The sequence below is a fragment of the Peromyscus leucopus genome, chromosome 5 (genome assembly GCF_004664715.2).
Source record: "Peromyscus leucopus breed LL Stock chromosome 5, UCI_PerLeu_2.1, whole genome shotgun sequence".
In the NCBI taxonomy this organism is placed as follows: domain Eukaryota; kingdom Metazoa; phylum Chordata; class Mammalia; order Rodentia; family Cricetidae; genus Peromyscus; species Peromyscus leucopus.
In genome coordinates, this window is record NC_051067.1 from 71859471 (window position 1) to 71871996 (window position 12526).

The following is a 12526-nucleotide window of genomic DNA, read 5'->3' on the forward strand; positions in this document are numbered from 1 at the left end:
GTGAGCGGCGGAGGGAGCCTGTGTGAACACTGAAAGCTGAGTCAGCTCATGACGCGTGTTAAGTGCTTACGAATTCTGGATGTGAACATCTTACCACACAATGCTCCCTACAACAGTACTGACACACAGCAGATGGATGCATACCGAATGAATGTGGCACACATCGTCCCTTTGTGTCCTGGCTGTGTTCTGAAGGTTAACTAGGTACACATTCTGTTTAGCCCAGGCTTGAACATTAAAGTTAGCAAATGGCCTACATTTCTATCAAGTGGTAAATAGCAATACAGTTTTTACCAGAAAAGTTCTGACTTGCTTTTCCTTTTGGTTTATGAAAGCTGAAAATAGAAAAGTTTTCCACGAACAAGAGGTTGAAAAATGCCTGGTGACCCTCCTGGGATCCGACAACGACGGAACCAAGATTGCTGCTTCCCAAGCTATTTCAGCCATGAGCGAGAACTCCAGCAGCAAAGATTTCTTCAACACCCAAGGTGAGCAAACTGGAGTCTGCCATTTTTGAAGTCACTGTGCTGCTCTGGGCTGTGGCGGAGGGTTTGAACTCACGGTTTGCACTCGCTTCTCTGTAGGGATCCCCCAGATAGTTCAGTTGCTCAAAAGTGACAATGAGGAGGTGAGGGAGGCAGCCGCCCTGGCCCTGGCAAACCTGACCACCAACAGCACCGCAAATGCCAAGTAAGTGCAGAGACGTCACTGGGTCCAGTGCATCCTGACGGTGACATTTTGGCTTAAGTTGATTCTTATTTTTTAGGTAATCTGACTTTTGTTATTCTCCAGGGTCTCTTATGAAAGTAGTTATCTGATTGGCCTATTTCCCAATACTGAATTTTGGTGAGAAACTCTGAACCATTATATACCCAGTTGGCCAGTTAAGTCTTTGTGTGTGTACTGCTCCTCTGTGGTGTGTGTGTGTGTGTGTGTGTGTGTGTGTGTGTGTGTGTGTGTGTTTGTTTACATGCCCATATGTACAGATGCATATAGAGTCCAGGTATCATTCTCGATCACTTTCCACTTGGTTTTATTCAATTTTTACTATTTTATGCATATCAGTATTTTGTCTGCTTGTGTATCTGTGGACCATGTGTGTACCCAGTGCCCACAGAGGACAGAAGAGGGAACTGGATCCCCTAGAACTGGAGTTACAGACACTTGTGAGCAGCCATTTAGGTGCTGGAAATCAAGCCTGGATCCTTTGGAAGAACAGCCACTGTTCTTAACCACTGACCATCTCTCAAGCCCAAATTACCTGTATTTTTTTTTTTTTTTTGGAGACAGTCTCCCACTGAATCTGAAGCTTACCAATCCAGCAAGATAAGAAAGCCAGTGAACTCCAGGGATCTTCCTTGCCTTTTTTTTCCCCCAGCACTGGGATCACAGGCGTGTGCAACCATGCCTGGCACTTTTCATAGAGGCTGGGATCCACACTCAGGACCCCATGTTCGTGGCTTTACCAAGGCAACCATCTCCCCAGCCTCTCCTGGAAACTCTTCTACCTTTCAGTTCTTATGCAAATGAAAGCAAGCAATGCTAGAAATATTTTTGACATTATTAAAAGCAATAGCTAAATTTGAAAGAGTTTAAAGACATTAGAGAAAATGAGAGTGGATAAAAAGTGAACTAAAGGCATTGGATACGAAGGGGTGAGGGTGGGGTGGGGGTGTGTGGAGATTCCTCCCAACTAGGAAAACTGTGGAATGTGTTTTGTAATTATTTTTTAAATTAGTTATCTACATAGTCCATCTCTAATGAGACCAAGACTCTGAAATCTCAGCTGACTTTCCAGGGTTCACCCATGTGTCAATAGCTGAGCTGGAGACTTGAACCCATGTCTGTCAGACTCCAAAGGCCATGCTCCTTTCGCCACAGAAGGTAACACAGCCTTGCAAGACAGGAATCTCCTGGGCTCAGCTTTCATAAATAAAATTAACCCTTTCCCCTCCATGCATCTTACTTAGTACACAACTAACAGCGGTTTCTTATCCTTTCATGTATGTGATGTTCTGGCTCAAATTGCCCTGTCTAACTGAAGAATATCCTCCTCTTCCCTCACGTAGTCTTTTCCTTACTGTTCTTCCTCTTTCTCTACTCAAGTGCAAGCATTTCCTTAGCTGTTAGTGGAGTGACTAAAATCTATGCCCCGAAAGCCTGGCAGCAGAGGCATCCAAACCAAGGGTGCTCCTCCATCAGAGGCAGTGGAACTCACTTCCCAAGCCAGGGCTGTCTCTCTCGGCCCACGTGCTGGCCTTCAGGATGCCTCTGCCACAGGAAGCAATAATCTGAAGACAGCAGCCCTACCATTTCAGGAAGTTTTATCAGCACCATTAAAATCTCTCTGTCGTCCACTTGGATTTAAGTATCATCTAAAATACTTTTAACAGGCCTCCAGAGTATATATGCATGCCTTGATATGTATGAGTCTGGCTTCTGTGATTTCACAGCTCGGTGTAAACCCGAAGGAGTTAGGAGGCAGTTAGTCCTCTCAGGGACTTGTTTACTACATCCCACTTCATCTGTGTAATTTAATCTGAGGCCAGAGTTTCCTCACCTATCAGGAGTGCCCTCCACCGTCGACCTTTTCTCGATTGTATTTGGTAAGGGGTTTACTAGTGTTCTTTGAGAGAGATCTGTATATCTGTATAGTTTTTTTTTTTTTTTTTTTTTTTTTTTAGCTAAAAGTATTTTTGAAAGCAAATTTTTTTTTAGTTGATATATTTATCATTATAGATGTATGAGTGTTTTGCCTGCATATATGTGTGCATAGCCACATTCATGACCGGTACCCTCAAAGGTCAAAAGAGGGTCTTGGATCCCCTGAGACTGGAGTTGTTGCTGGTTGTGAGCCAAGGTGTGGGTGCTGGGAATCACACCACCATCCTCTGCAAGAGTAACAAGTGCTCTTAACTGCTGAGCCAACTCTCCAACCCTGAAGTAAATATTTTTTAGAATGAGGCAGTCTTGGTATATTTGTAGCAGATGCTGAAAACTGGAGTCAGAAAAGATCTTACAGTCAACCAAAAACAGGGAAGCCAGCCAGGCCAACTTGGAGATCCTTCTAGAATGCTAATAACTCAACGATTATAAAGTCAAATCCAACAGAAGTAAATGCGATTGGTTATTTTTAATGGAAAATGTTTTCTCCTCTGACTGTATTTAAACATCAGTTAGCATAAACCTGGCTTTCCTGGGGTCCACAGAATCCCCTTTTTGGAAGCAAGCTATTTCACCAAGACTCCCAGCATGAGCCGCCGCTGCTGGGGCGGCTGAGTTTGAGTTTCTCTAATGGCTTTCTGTGGCTCACAGTGAGGGAGGGAGGCAACGCCAGCCAGCGCTCAATCCAGGTGCTGGAACACCTACTCATTTCTAACCTACTTACATCGTTACTTTGTAACGATGCGCCGTAGTGGCCATAAATACTGTGGGTGTGCCTTGGGGGTGTCTGGTCTCCTACAGTCAACATCTTCATGTACCTAAAATGAATTTCTAATTCAAATTTTTATGATCTAAAAATGGAATTTTTATAACCTATCTATAAATTAATTTCTCATCTAATATATCTGATCTCAGGCTACCAAGTGTCTTGTTCCTCACATGAAAATACATTCACCTGTAACAATGATGTGTAGATGGGAGGCTCTCTCAGCAGCATCAGCAAGTACCAAGCCCATCCAGGCCCCTTTGTGGAAGGCTTTCAGGGTCAAGGTGTTTTAGTCAGCACAGGGGTGCTGTCTGTTAGGTGGTCTCTGTGAATGTGGCTTCATGGACACTCAAGCTTTCTGGGCCTTCCAAACTTTATTTCTTCACAGAATAACACTTCAAATGGTTTGAATGAAACTGCTTGAGTTTGATTCTAAACTGTTCCCGTTCTCACCTTCTGACTGTTTACCCTGCTACTGAGGCCATGGTGGGTGGAGGGGGGAGGGGGAGAGGGGTGGGGAAGGTGGGAGCCAGGTTGAATCTGTGACTGTGAAGTTCTCAGCAGGGCTGTTTCCAAGGACCCTTAGGGGGCGGGGTGTGGGCCCCCCCCCAGCCCTCACTGAGTGTGGATTCTGGGGGAATGGCTTCCTGGGGATTCCAAGGATTCCCTGGGCCCTTTGTTGGAAGATTGCGTTTGTTCATCTCCAGTCTCTGCATGGACCTGTCTAGCTGACTTCCTCCCTGCCAAAATTCCCTTGAAATCCCTGCCATTCTGTGAGTCAGAAGCCTGGGTGCCAGGTAACTAGCCTTATCCAGTTTTATATGAAAGCCATAAAGGACTTTCTCAAGGGTGTGTTTCTCAAGTACATGCTCCAATTTCTCAGAGGCCCTTTCTAGCCCACCTGCCAAGTTCTCGTAAATGAGACTGTAGCTTACTGCATTAACACACTTACAAATTATCATTGTTGAAGAAAGCAACTCTTTTACAAAGAGTAAAATAAGCCATGAAATATGTTCTAGAAGTTCTTTCCAGTTCCAGAAGTATTTTGCCTGGAGCATTTTGAACTGACACTCCTCTTGCCTAGAATGTTTTTCTAGAAGGTCAAGTCAGTCCCTGTTCAAATCGCCTTGGGAAAGCAGTTTACCATCGCTAGTGTTGAAACACTGCTGGACACTGCCCGCTCTCCTTCGCTTGCTTGCTGCCTCCCATCTCGTGTGGCTCATCTGTGGGCTTGCCTGCTATTTATAGTCCTTGGAGGGAGCAGCCTTTCTCTCTTTATTCATTGACACATTCTGAGCATCTAGAACATCACTGTCCCACAGATAGATAGAGTGGGGGTGGGAGAGGAGGCAAGAGATTTAAAAAAAAAAAAAGGAAATGAAATGAACCCAAAGTGAAAAATGGGAAGTTCTGTGTGATGGGGAAATGGCGGCTGGGAAAACTGGATAGGAGAAGCCTGGGAGCCTCAGTAAACCGGAAATGCCGGAGGACCTGAAGAAGAGAAAACCCGCTGAAAAATATTTCTTTCGCCAAGGGAGGGCGAGTTCCAGTGGGGGTTGAGGAGCGATCTGCCTATCTCCAGAAAATCCTTCCAAGATCTCCGAGTGTGTATTTGCCGTGGCAGTTCTGAAGAAGACATCAGCTATCTCCGTCAGACCTGGGTCAAGGAAGCCTAAGGAAATGTCCAAACGTGGAGCAGCAGTGGCTTTTAATGAGGGCGAAGACAGTGAGCCGGGAGAAATGGCGCCAGAGGATTGTTGGAGAACATCGGAAGAGGCAGCCAGCAGCAGCCAGCCCCCAGTTCTTTAACAGAAGAGCCTGGGGTTTCTATAACCAGAAGCCGTGGAAACAAAATACAAGATGTTATCTTAGAAATGTACACCACCAAGACGAGTCAGGCACGGGCTTTGATATTGGGATGTGGGTGGGTGTATAGTTAAAAAGCACCTAAAAAGAAAAAATAAAGAATAGTTTAAGACTATAGTTGAACTTCTTTTTGGTCTTCCTTTTTGTAAAAGATTAAGTGGAACACTACTAATAAATGGGAGTTTGAAACTAGAAGTAATCTTTGTTTTATATAAAAATTTCAAGACATTTGCTTGTTTTGTAGTGTTTCATGTGATTTGTTTTCAAAGATAAAGAAATCATAACTACTTTTTAAAATCATGTTTTTTTAGACACAACTATTAGCATATTAAAAGGGAAAAGTCATGGTCCCTTTAAAACTCAGAATAGTTACTCTCCTGACTGCATTCCCTAGTCTTTAGCCGATCTGGCTCCCAGGAATAGCTTTCTAGAGAAAGTGGGTATTGTACTGAAAGGAAAATATTACTAGACTATTGACCAATAGTAAATCTAAATCAAATTAAGCTACCCCCCCCTTTTCCTTCTGGGCGGCCTATACCTGGGATTGCATTGCCAAAAGAGAGTATGGGTTTAGATCTTACACACACACACACACACACACACACACACACACACACACACACACACGGGGAAGGATGAGAATATAACATTATATGAAGACACAAACTGAGAAGAGGTATTTCCTGTGGCTTCACTCCAGCAGTTGTTACTAACTTGCTAGATCCAACTTGAACTGGACTCATGGCTGGATTTCTCACTAGCACAATTACACAGTTTATTTTAAACTTGCAAACAGTGATAGTAGCATCAGAAGTATACTTTAATTACTTAACTAGAAGGAAAGCAAGCACATGTTTTTCTAGTCTCTCACTATAGATATTCTATCGATTTGTGTGTTATAAAGCTTGTTTAATAAGTTTCTGTTGTATATGGGTGATTTTTAAAAGTTTGACAGTTAAGCCAATGTTTAAAAACATAGTCATAGATAAAAATGATATGATGGGCATTGGAAGACAGGTCTGCCTGCCCCCCCTTTTTAAACTTCAATTTGACAAAATTCATTAGTATTTTAGTAAAGATATTTATCTCTTCCTATATTGAGTTCTGGTTAATAACTCGTTGGGATCAAGTAAAGAGACATAATGGTTATTTTAATAAACAGTAAAATGGGCATAGTTTGCCTATGTAAATGTAAGTTGTTTGTGTATTTGAGGTAATAAAATTGTGTAGAAACTAATTATGCTACCTACATTTCCCTTGTTTTACTTAAGTGTTATTACCAACCATTCACTCATTTGTGAATGTTAGCTTTGCTGTGGATATGCGTGCTTCATTTAAAGTTGTTACCTGCTTAAAAGAGCTCTTTACCACCCAGAAAACTGAAGCTACCTGCACACTTAACATTGTCATGTTCAGGGAAAGCATGTTTGGATCACAGAAGCCACCCTCAAGTCAATAGTGACTTCCCTCTAAAAGCCTTCTGTTCTCACTCGGGCCCCGTATTTTCTGCAGAACAAAGGTTAATGAGTAAGAAGCAACGAACAGGAACCGAAGTACTTATCTGAGGTACTTAGTGAAAGGCGAGCTGCCAGAGTCCCCTGTTAGAAGAGAAAGGAGAAAGGCATTGTCTTAAGTGTGGAAATAGAACGAGAGAGGTGAAAACTAGCCGGGGTGGAAGAGTGGGTGGAAACGGAGAAGCAGCAGCCAGCCAGGAGAAGGTGTGGGAATAGCAGCCCCTGGGCTGACTGGGCACAGCTGTCCTTTCTTGGTATGGGGCTACTCTACTCGGCAGTCCTCTGCGTGTAATGATTTTTGGAAATGAGAAGCTATTAATTTTTGGATGTAGGAAATATCTTCAGTTGAGTTTCATGTTTTATTTACTCTGTACTTTTCTACCCAATTAATCATTTCAAATTTTTAAATAATTTATGCAAGTGCAGAGAGAATGATTCGTGGTTGACAGCCTTCTGAGTGGCTGGTCCTATGTGTAATGAGACTAGTTTAAACAATTTATAACCTCACTGCCATCTGTTGGATCTGATCAGAAGTAGAGCTTTCAAAGCTGCCCCCAGAATGGAAAGGAGTCAGCAACCTTCATTTCCCTTTGCACTGGTAACTGAATTTACCCATTTGATAAACCACGGCAAGATTTGAAAGGAAGTATACATGTTGGCTGGGTATTTTAAAATGATACCATTTTTTAAAAAAAGACACACTTTTAGCAAATAGCAAGCAATAACTACAACAATTTTAATACCTAAAAGAAAATGAAATCTGATACTAAGGCTCGATCTTCACAGATAACGGTGTGTCCATCCATACTGACCTAGATTCTGCACAGCCATCCCACGTTTCCTCCTGGAAGATAGTTTTAAGGACCCCCTCCTCCCCACTCCCCTGTACAATTTTCAGCCTTTTGTATAGCTTCTCCACTGCCCACAAGAGCAGCAACCCAAGACAGTTCTGAAGTATAGCATATAGACTGGTCACTTAAAAAAAATAATAAACGAGTTAATTGTTGGGCCACCTCAAGCCTTCCCAACGGCAGAGACAAGCTCATCTCTAGGGGCTGCTCCACTTTGATGTGACCTCTGGCCAAGACCACAAGGGCTGATGAGTAAGAGGCAGACCCAAGAGGGCCCCACGTTACTCGTGTGCTTGAGTGCTTTGTTAACTTTCTAATAGCTTCAGCTGAATATCCATGCCAATATGAATGATTGGTCATTTTGTATTATCGGTAGTAAAATTTCTCTTGACTAATAAATATAGAAACAAAGAAAAAAATTCTTGCTCATTACATAAAGCTCTAGGAAGGCAGGTAATACCACTTTAATATCCATGAAAATTATGTGTTGAGTAGTCATGTCTAAGAAAACCATATCATATGTGGAGAAAACAAATAAATGCATCCCCAGAATAGAATTTAATAGACCATTGCAAAAGCCAGTACCTCATATAGCACGTCTCAGGACAAGCCAGGACTCACTTAGTGACCATGCTAGGATAGTCCTGTCACCTAGGCAGAGATGGTCTGCGCTGAAGTGGGAATCATCTCTGGCCCGTGCAGAAAGTGTGTGTGTGTGTGTGTGTGTGTGTGTGTGTGTGTGTGTGTGTTTAAAGTTAAACAAATCACCACCCAATTAAATAAAGCTGGGGGTGGGGATGGTAATACAATATGCTGTGTTTATCTTACTATTCCTTTGTATGTCTTTTAACTTGTAGAGGTGGGACTGATTATCCTTAGAGTCGCCAATATTTTATTGTAGAATGATGGCTGTAGCAGAGTGAGTGATGACCGGTTAGTTTGAAGACAAGGATACAAGAAAACACATCTGTTGAAAGTGGCCACACGCCACGCCCTCCCTTCTCCCTCGGCATCTCTTGCAGGGAGGGAGGCTGCACACCCTTCTGAGATGGTTGTAGGTTGTGTGCGATCGTCCTTTGAGAATTAGCGCTAGACCCGCCACACTCAGATTCACTTAGGATAAGTGGTCTCGGGACTCAGAGCGCTTGAAGAAGCACTGGCCATCGAAACGACCCGTGAAAGACGCAGACCCAGCGCGTAGGTGTGATGTGTGCGTCGGACCTAAAGCCCAAGCCGCCCGCGCAGTTATTGTCTTTGTCGCGCGGGGGTTTCCTTAAGAAACAGGTTTTCAGAGCGATTTCCCTTCACCCACAGCGGCAGGAACCGCGTCTTCCCACTGCCCCCTAGTGGCGGCTCCGGAGGGGCTTGGGGGAGGGGCAAAAATGAAGGGCTCGCTCTGTGTTTTAATGAAACACACACTAATTTAATTTGAAACACTCTGGTGAGCCTAAAATAATATTTTTGGAACATTATTAAAAGATTGTGATCTGGAAAGCATTTCACTGCGATAGTATTTTACTGCTAAATACACGGCTAGCAGATGTTTGTGTCTGTCTTTGTCCCTTTCCGAGGTGCGGTCATTTCACAATGTTTTGACACCCCCCCCCCTTTTTTTTCCGTTCCCTAGCTGTGGCTGAATATCTGCCGCGCTGTGTCATCAGCACGTTTGAGAAATAGACGCTAATGAATCCCATTGCAATAGAAAAGATTATTTAAAAACTCTTGTGTAAATTTGTTGTGAAATTCTAGAACCTTGGCGGTCTCCCGATATAAGTGACCGGCGACATAGATTGAACTGGTTTAGGAGGGCTGAAGAATGATCCTTTTTTTTTTTTTTTTTTTTTTTTAAACTAGCGATGATATTTCAAAGAGCTTGGTACTTTAGAAGTCCTCTAGAGCCCCCTGAGATTGGACAGTAGGTAAAGGCACTTGTCACTCAGCCGGATGTCCTGAGTTCGATGCCCAGGTCCTACCTAGAAGGAGAGACATGACTCCCAAGGGTTGCCCTCTGACCTGCACACCCATGCCATGGTACACACACACACACACACACACACACACACACACTAAAGTAATAAAAGTCCTTTGTATTTAAGTGGTAAAACAGAAAGAACCTTCACGATACACGTAGGAATTATTCCATCTGTTCAATTTCCTGAGTGGCTGTTTCTCGTGTCCACCCTTAGCTTCTCTATTCCTGTCCACATGGTCGAATCTTGCTATTACTTGGCTTATATTGGCTGGGGAAAAACCATACTGGGGTTGAAAAGCCCCCAGAATGAGAAGCTGAGTTTTCAATAAAAGCGCTTGATTCCCTGTGCCTACTCCGTCGGCGGATGCTTGCCAGACCCTGACAAACAGTTTGAATTTGATTAGCTACCAGTTTTGTGAGGCTCAGTGAATCTCATAAAATGTTCAATTAGAAAATTATCCGTGCTGCTTTTATTACCTACAGAGCAGGGCTGATATTTGCATAACATTTTAAAGTTGCTAGTACTCTCTGGTTTCTGGCATTACTGATTTCCACAGGAAATTATCAAACAGATTGGATATCCTTAGATTATTTCTCTTTTAATTTGAAGCCTATTTAAACCTATACGTTAGTTTGTATTCACCCTTGACTTTTCATATTAATCATTCGCCGCGGTTTTTCTTCACTTGAGAATAAGCCCTTACTGCTGATTAATTGTACCTCCGTGGAGAGGCCTCAGGTCCGATGGTGAACAAGCCTCAGTTCTCGTCCTGCAGGTTTATTTTGGCTGGCTGGCTGGAAAGTTGTCTGAAAAAGGAAGGTTTCATCCTCACATGCACACGGTGAAATATGGTCTTCTTTCCCCGTGAGCCACAAAAATCCTCCTGCTAGTGGCTAATAGATATTAGATTCTGCTGCTGATGGCGGCTGGCAGCTATTTAGCTAAGTACCCCAGTGGAGTGTATCTTTGGATCCAACAGCAGTCTTATGTGAGAAGGGCTGTCCTTGTCCTCGTCATGCGCGTTTGTTCCTGACCAAGTAGAGGCATGGTACTTCCAGGTTACCAGAGGTAGGCAGGACACTCACACTGAGAGGCAGCCTGTCCCTCCTCCCTGGGGAGCCGGGCTCTTCTCCCCACCCTTGCAGCTTGGCTCCCAGTGTCTGTTGCTCGGCAAGTGTGGGAGGCTCTTGTTCTCTATGCAGAACTTAGTCAGTATCTCTAGTCCTTTCTCTTTGCTTCCCCCCTCATCTTTCTCCTCAGACTCCTCTCTCTCTCATCTCTGCTTCCCTCCCTCCCGTCTTCTCTGCCTTCCCTCAGTCCTTGAACAACGACAAAGTGAAGCAAGCAGACTCTACCTTTGCTCTTCTTGGAGAGGGAAGGCAGTCACAGAAAATATTGTCTCCTGAAAATATTGTAATGCTGGAAACAGTGATAATCTGGACATGAGGTAATCCCAACACCGAGGAGGTGGAGACAGGGGTATCAGGAGTGTGAGGTCATCTTTGACTATGTAGTGAGGTGGAAGCTTACCTGGGCTAGGGTAAACCAGGCTTTAAGCAAGCAAACAGGTAAGACAAATCCCTTCATGATAAATGTGAAGAGAAAATGGATTAAAAGTCACACGGTCAGGATTTTAGCGCTGTGCGTGTTGTTAACCCCTTCGTGAACCCTTTCTGAATTGTCTCTTTCTCAGCTAGGAAACAATAGCCAGACTGTAGACTGCCCACTGGTTTGGACCTCTGAGCCACTGGTTTGGCAGTGATCCCGGTTCTTCTCTCCAGAAATGACTTCCAATAGGGGCCTGACAGGCCTCCCGTCATTTATCTAAAAAATGCATCTTTGAGCTTCGGATCCTTTTCTAATCACATCAGGGCCTTCTCCCAATGCTTTCTGGGTAGGATGCTGCTCCCGCTGTCAAGATGCAGTGAGGCTAGAGAAAAGGCCTTGGGGACCTGTGGTCCCCGAGCTTGAGTCCGGGAGACGTCGACACACAACTATTAGATTTCAGTTTTGAGACAGTTTAGTAGCCCAGGCTATCCCAGTCCTCCCATGTTAGCCTCCCAAGCACCAGGTGACAAGGGAGCATCAGCAGCACATCAGTCACCTTAAAAGATTAATTTCAAAAGTGACAGAAGTGCAAACAAAGCAAAGTGTCACAGCGTCATAAGGACAAGTGCCATCCTGGGGTCTTAGGAGGGGCCCCAGGGCCCTGTATGGAACTAATAGAGGAAGAGGGACGTAGCTCAGTGCTGGGGATTTACTTCTGTCTTTTTTTTTTTTTTTCAGTCACACCAGAGCGTTCAGTGTCCTTATGAAGAAAATAAAATGGTATCTTTAATTACTGTAGGATGCTATTCCATGTCATTTACAAATATTACAGACCGATTTCCAGGAGAAACAGAAACCTCTGGTAACTGTATTCTGAGCAGCCAAACACCATCATTTCTATTTTATTAGGAGACCAGGCAACCATGTATAATGAAGAGAGTTGTTCTCTTCCCATGGCAGGTAGTTAATTACGGGCAGAGCAGCCTGGCTTTCAAAACAGGGGTTGGTGGACATGAGGGGAGTGAAGAATTGTGATCGAATAGATAGGTCAATAAAGACCCCCTCGTCACTCTGTGTAAGAAAATTACATTTGATTCCCTTGGACTTTGATTGACTGCCTCCAAATCCGTAACAAAAACAATTTGGACTGTCTGCGGAAGTGCTGGGCTAGCACGCTTGAGCCTATGACTGCATAGACTGCATAGAACCATGTGAAGAACATGTGAACATAGTTCTTCATAGATGGCATAGAAACCACAATGCCAGAGAAGTTGTACGAAAAGAACATTCTGGAGGCCTCGGAATAACACTTAAGGCAGATCCTTATGATACAAACAGTTGGCT

The 12526-nt window shown here is 43.8% G+C and overlaps 1 protein-coding gene across 4 annotated transcripts in view; it reads left to right on the forward strand.

Moving 5' to 3' along the window:
• The window catches only part of Armc3 (armadillo repeat containing 3), an 87455-nt gene that overhangs the window by 43410 nt on the left and 31519 nt on the right, over nt 1-12526 (forward strand). For all 4 annotated transcript variants that reach the window (XM_037205997.1, XM_037205998.1, XM_037205996.1 and 1 more), the window contains exons 9-10: nt 336-488; nt 585-690. In XM_037205997.1, the coding sequence (XP_037061892.1) occupies nt 336-488; nt 585-690 (259 nt within the window). The remainder of the gene's footprint in view (nt 1-335; nt 489-584; nt 691-12526) is intronic.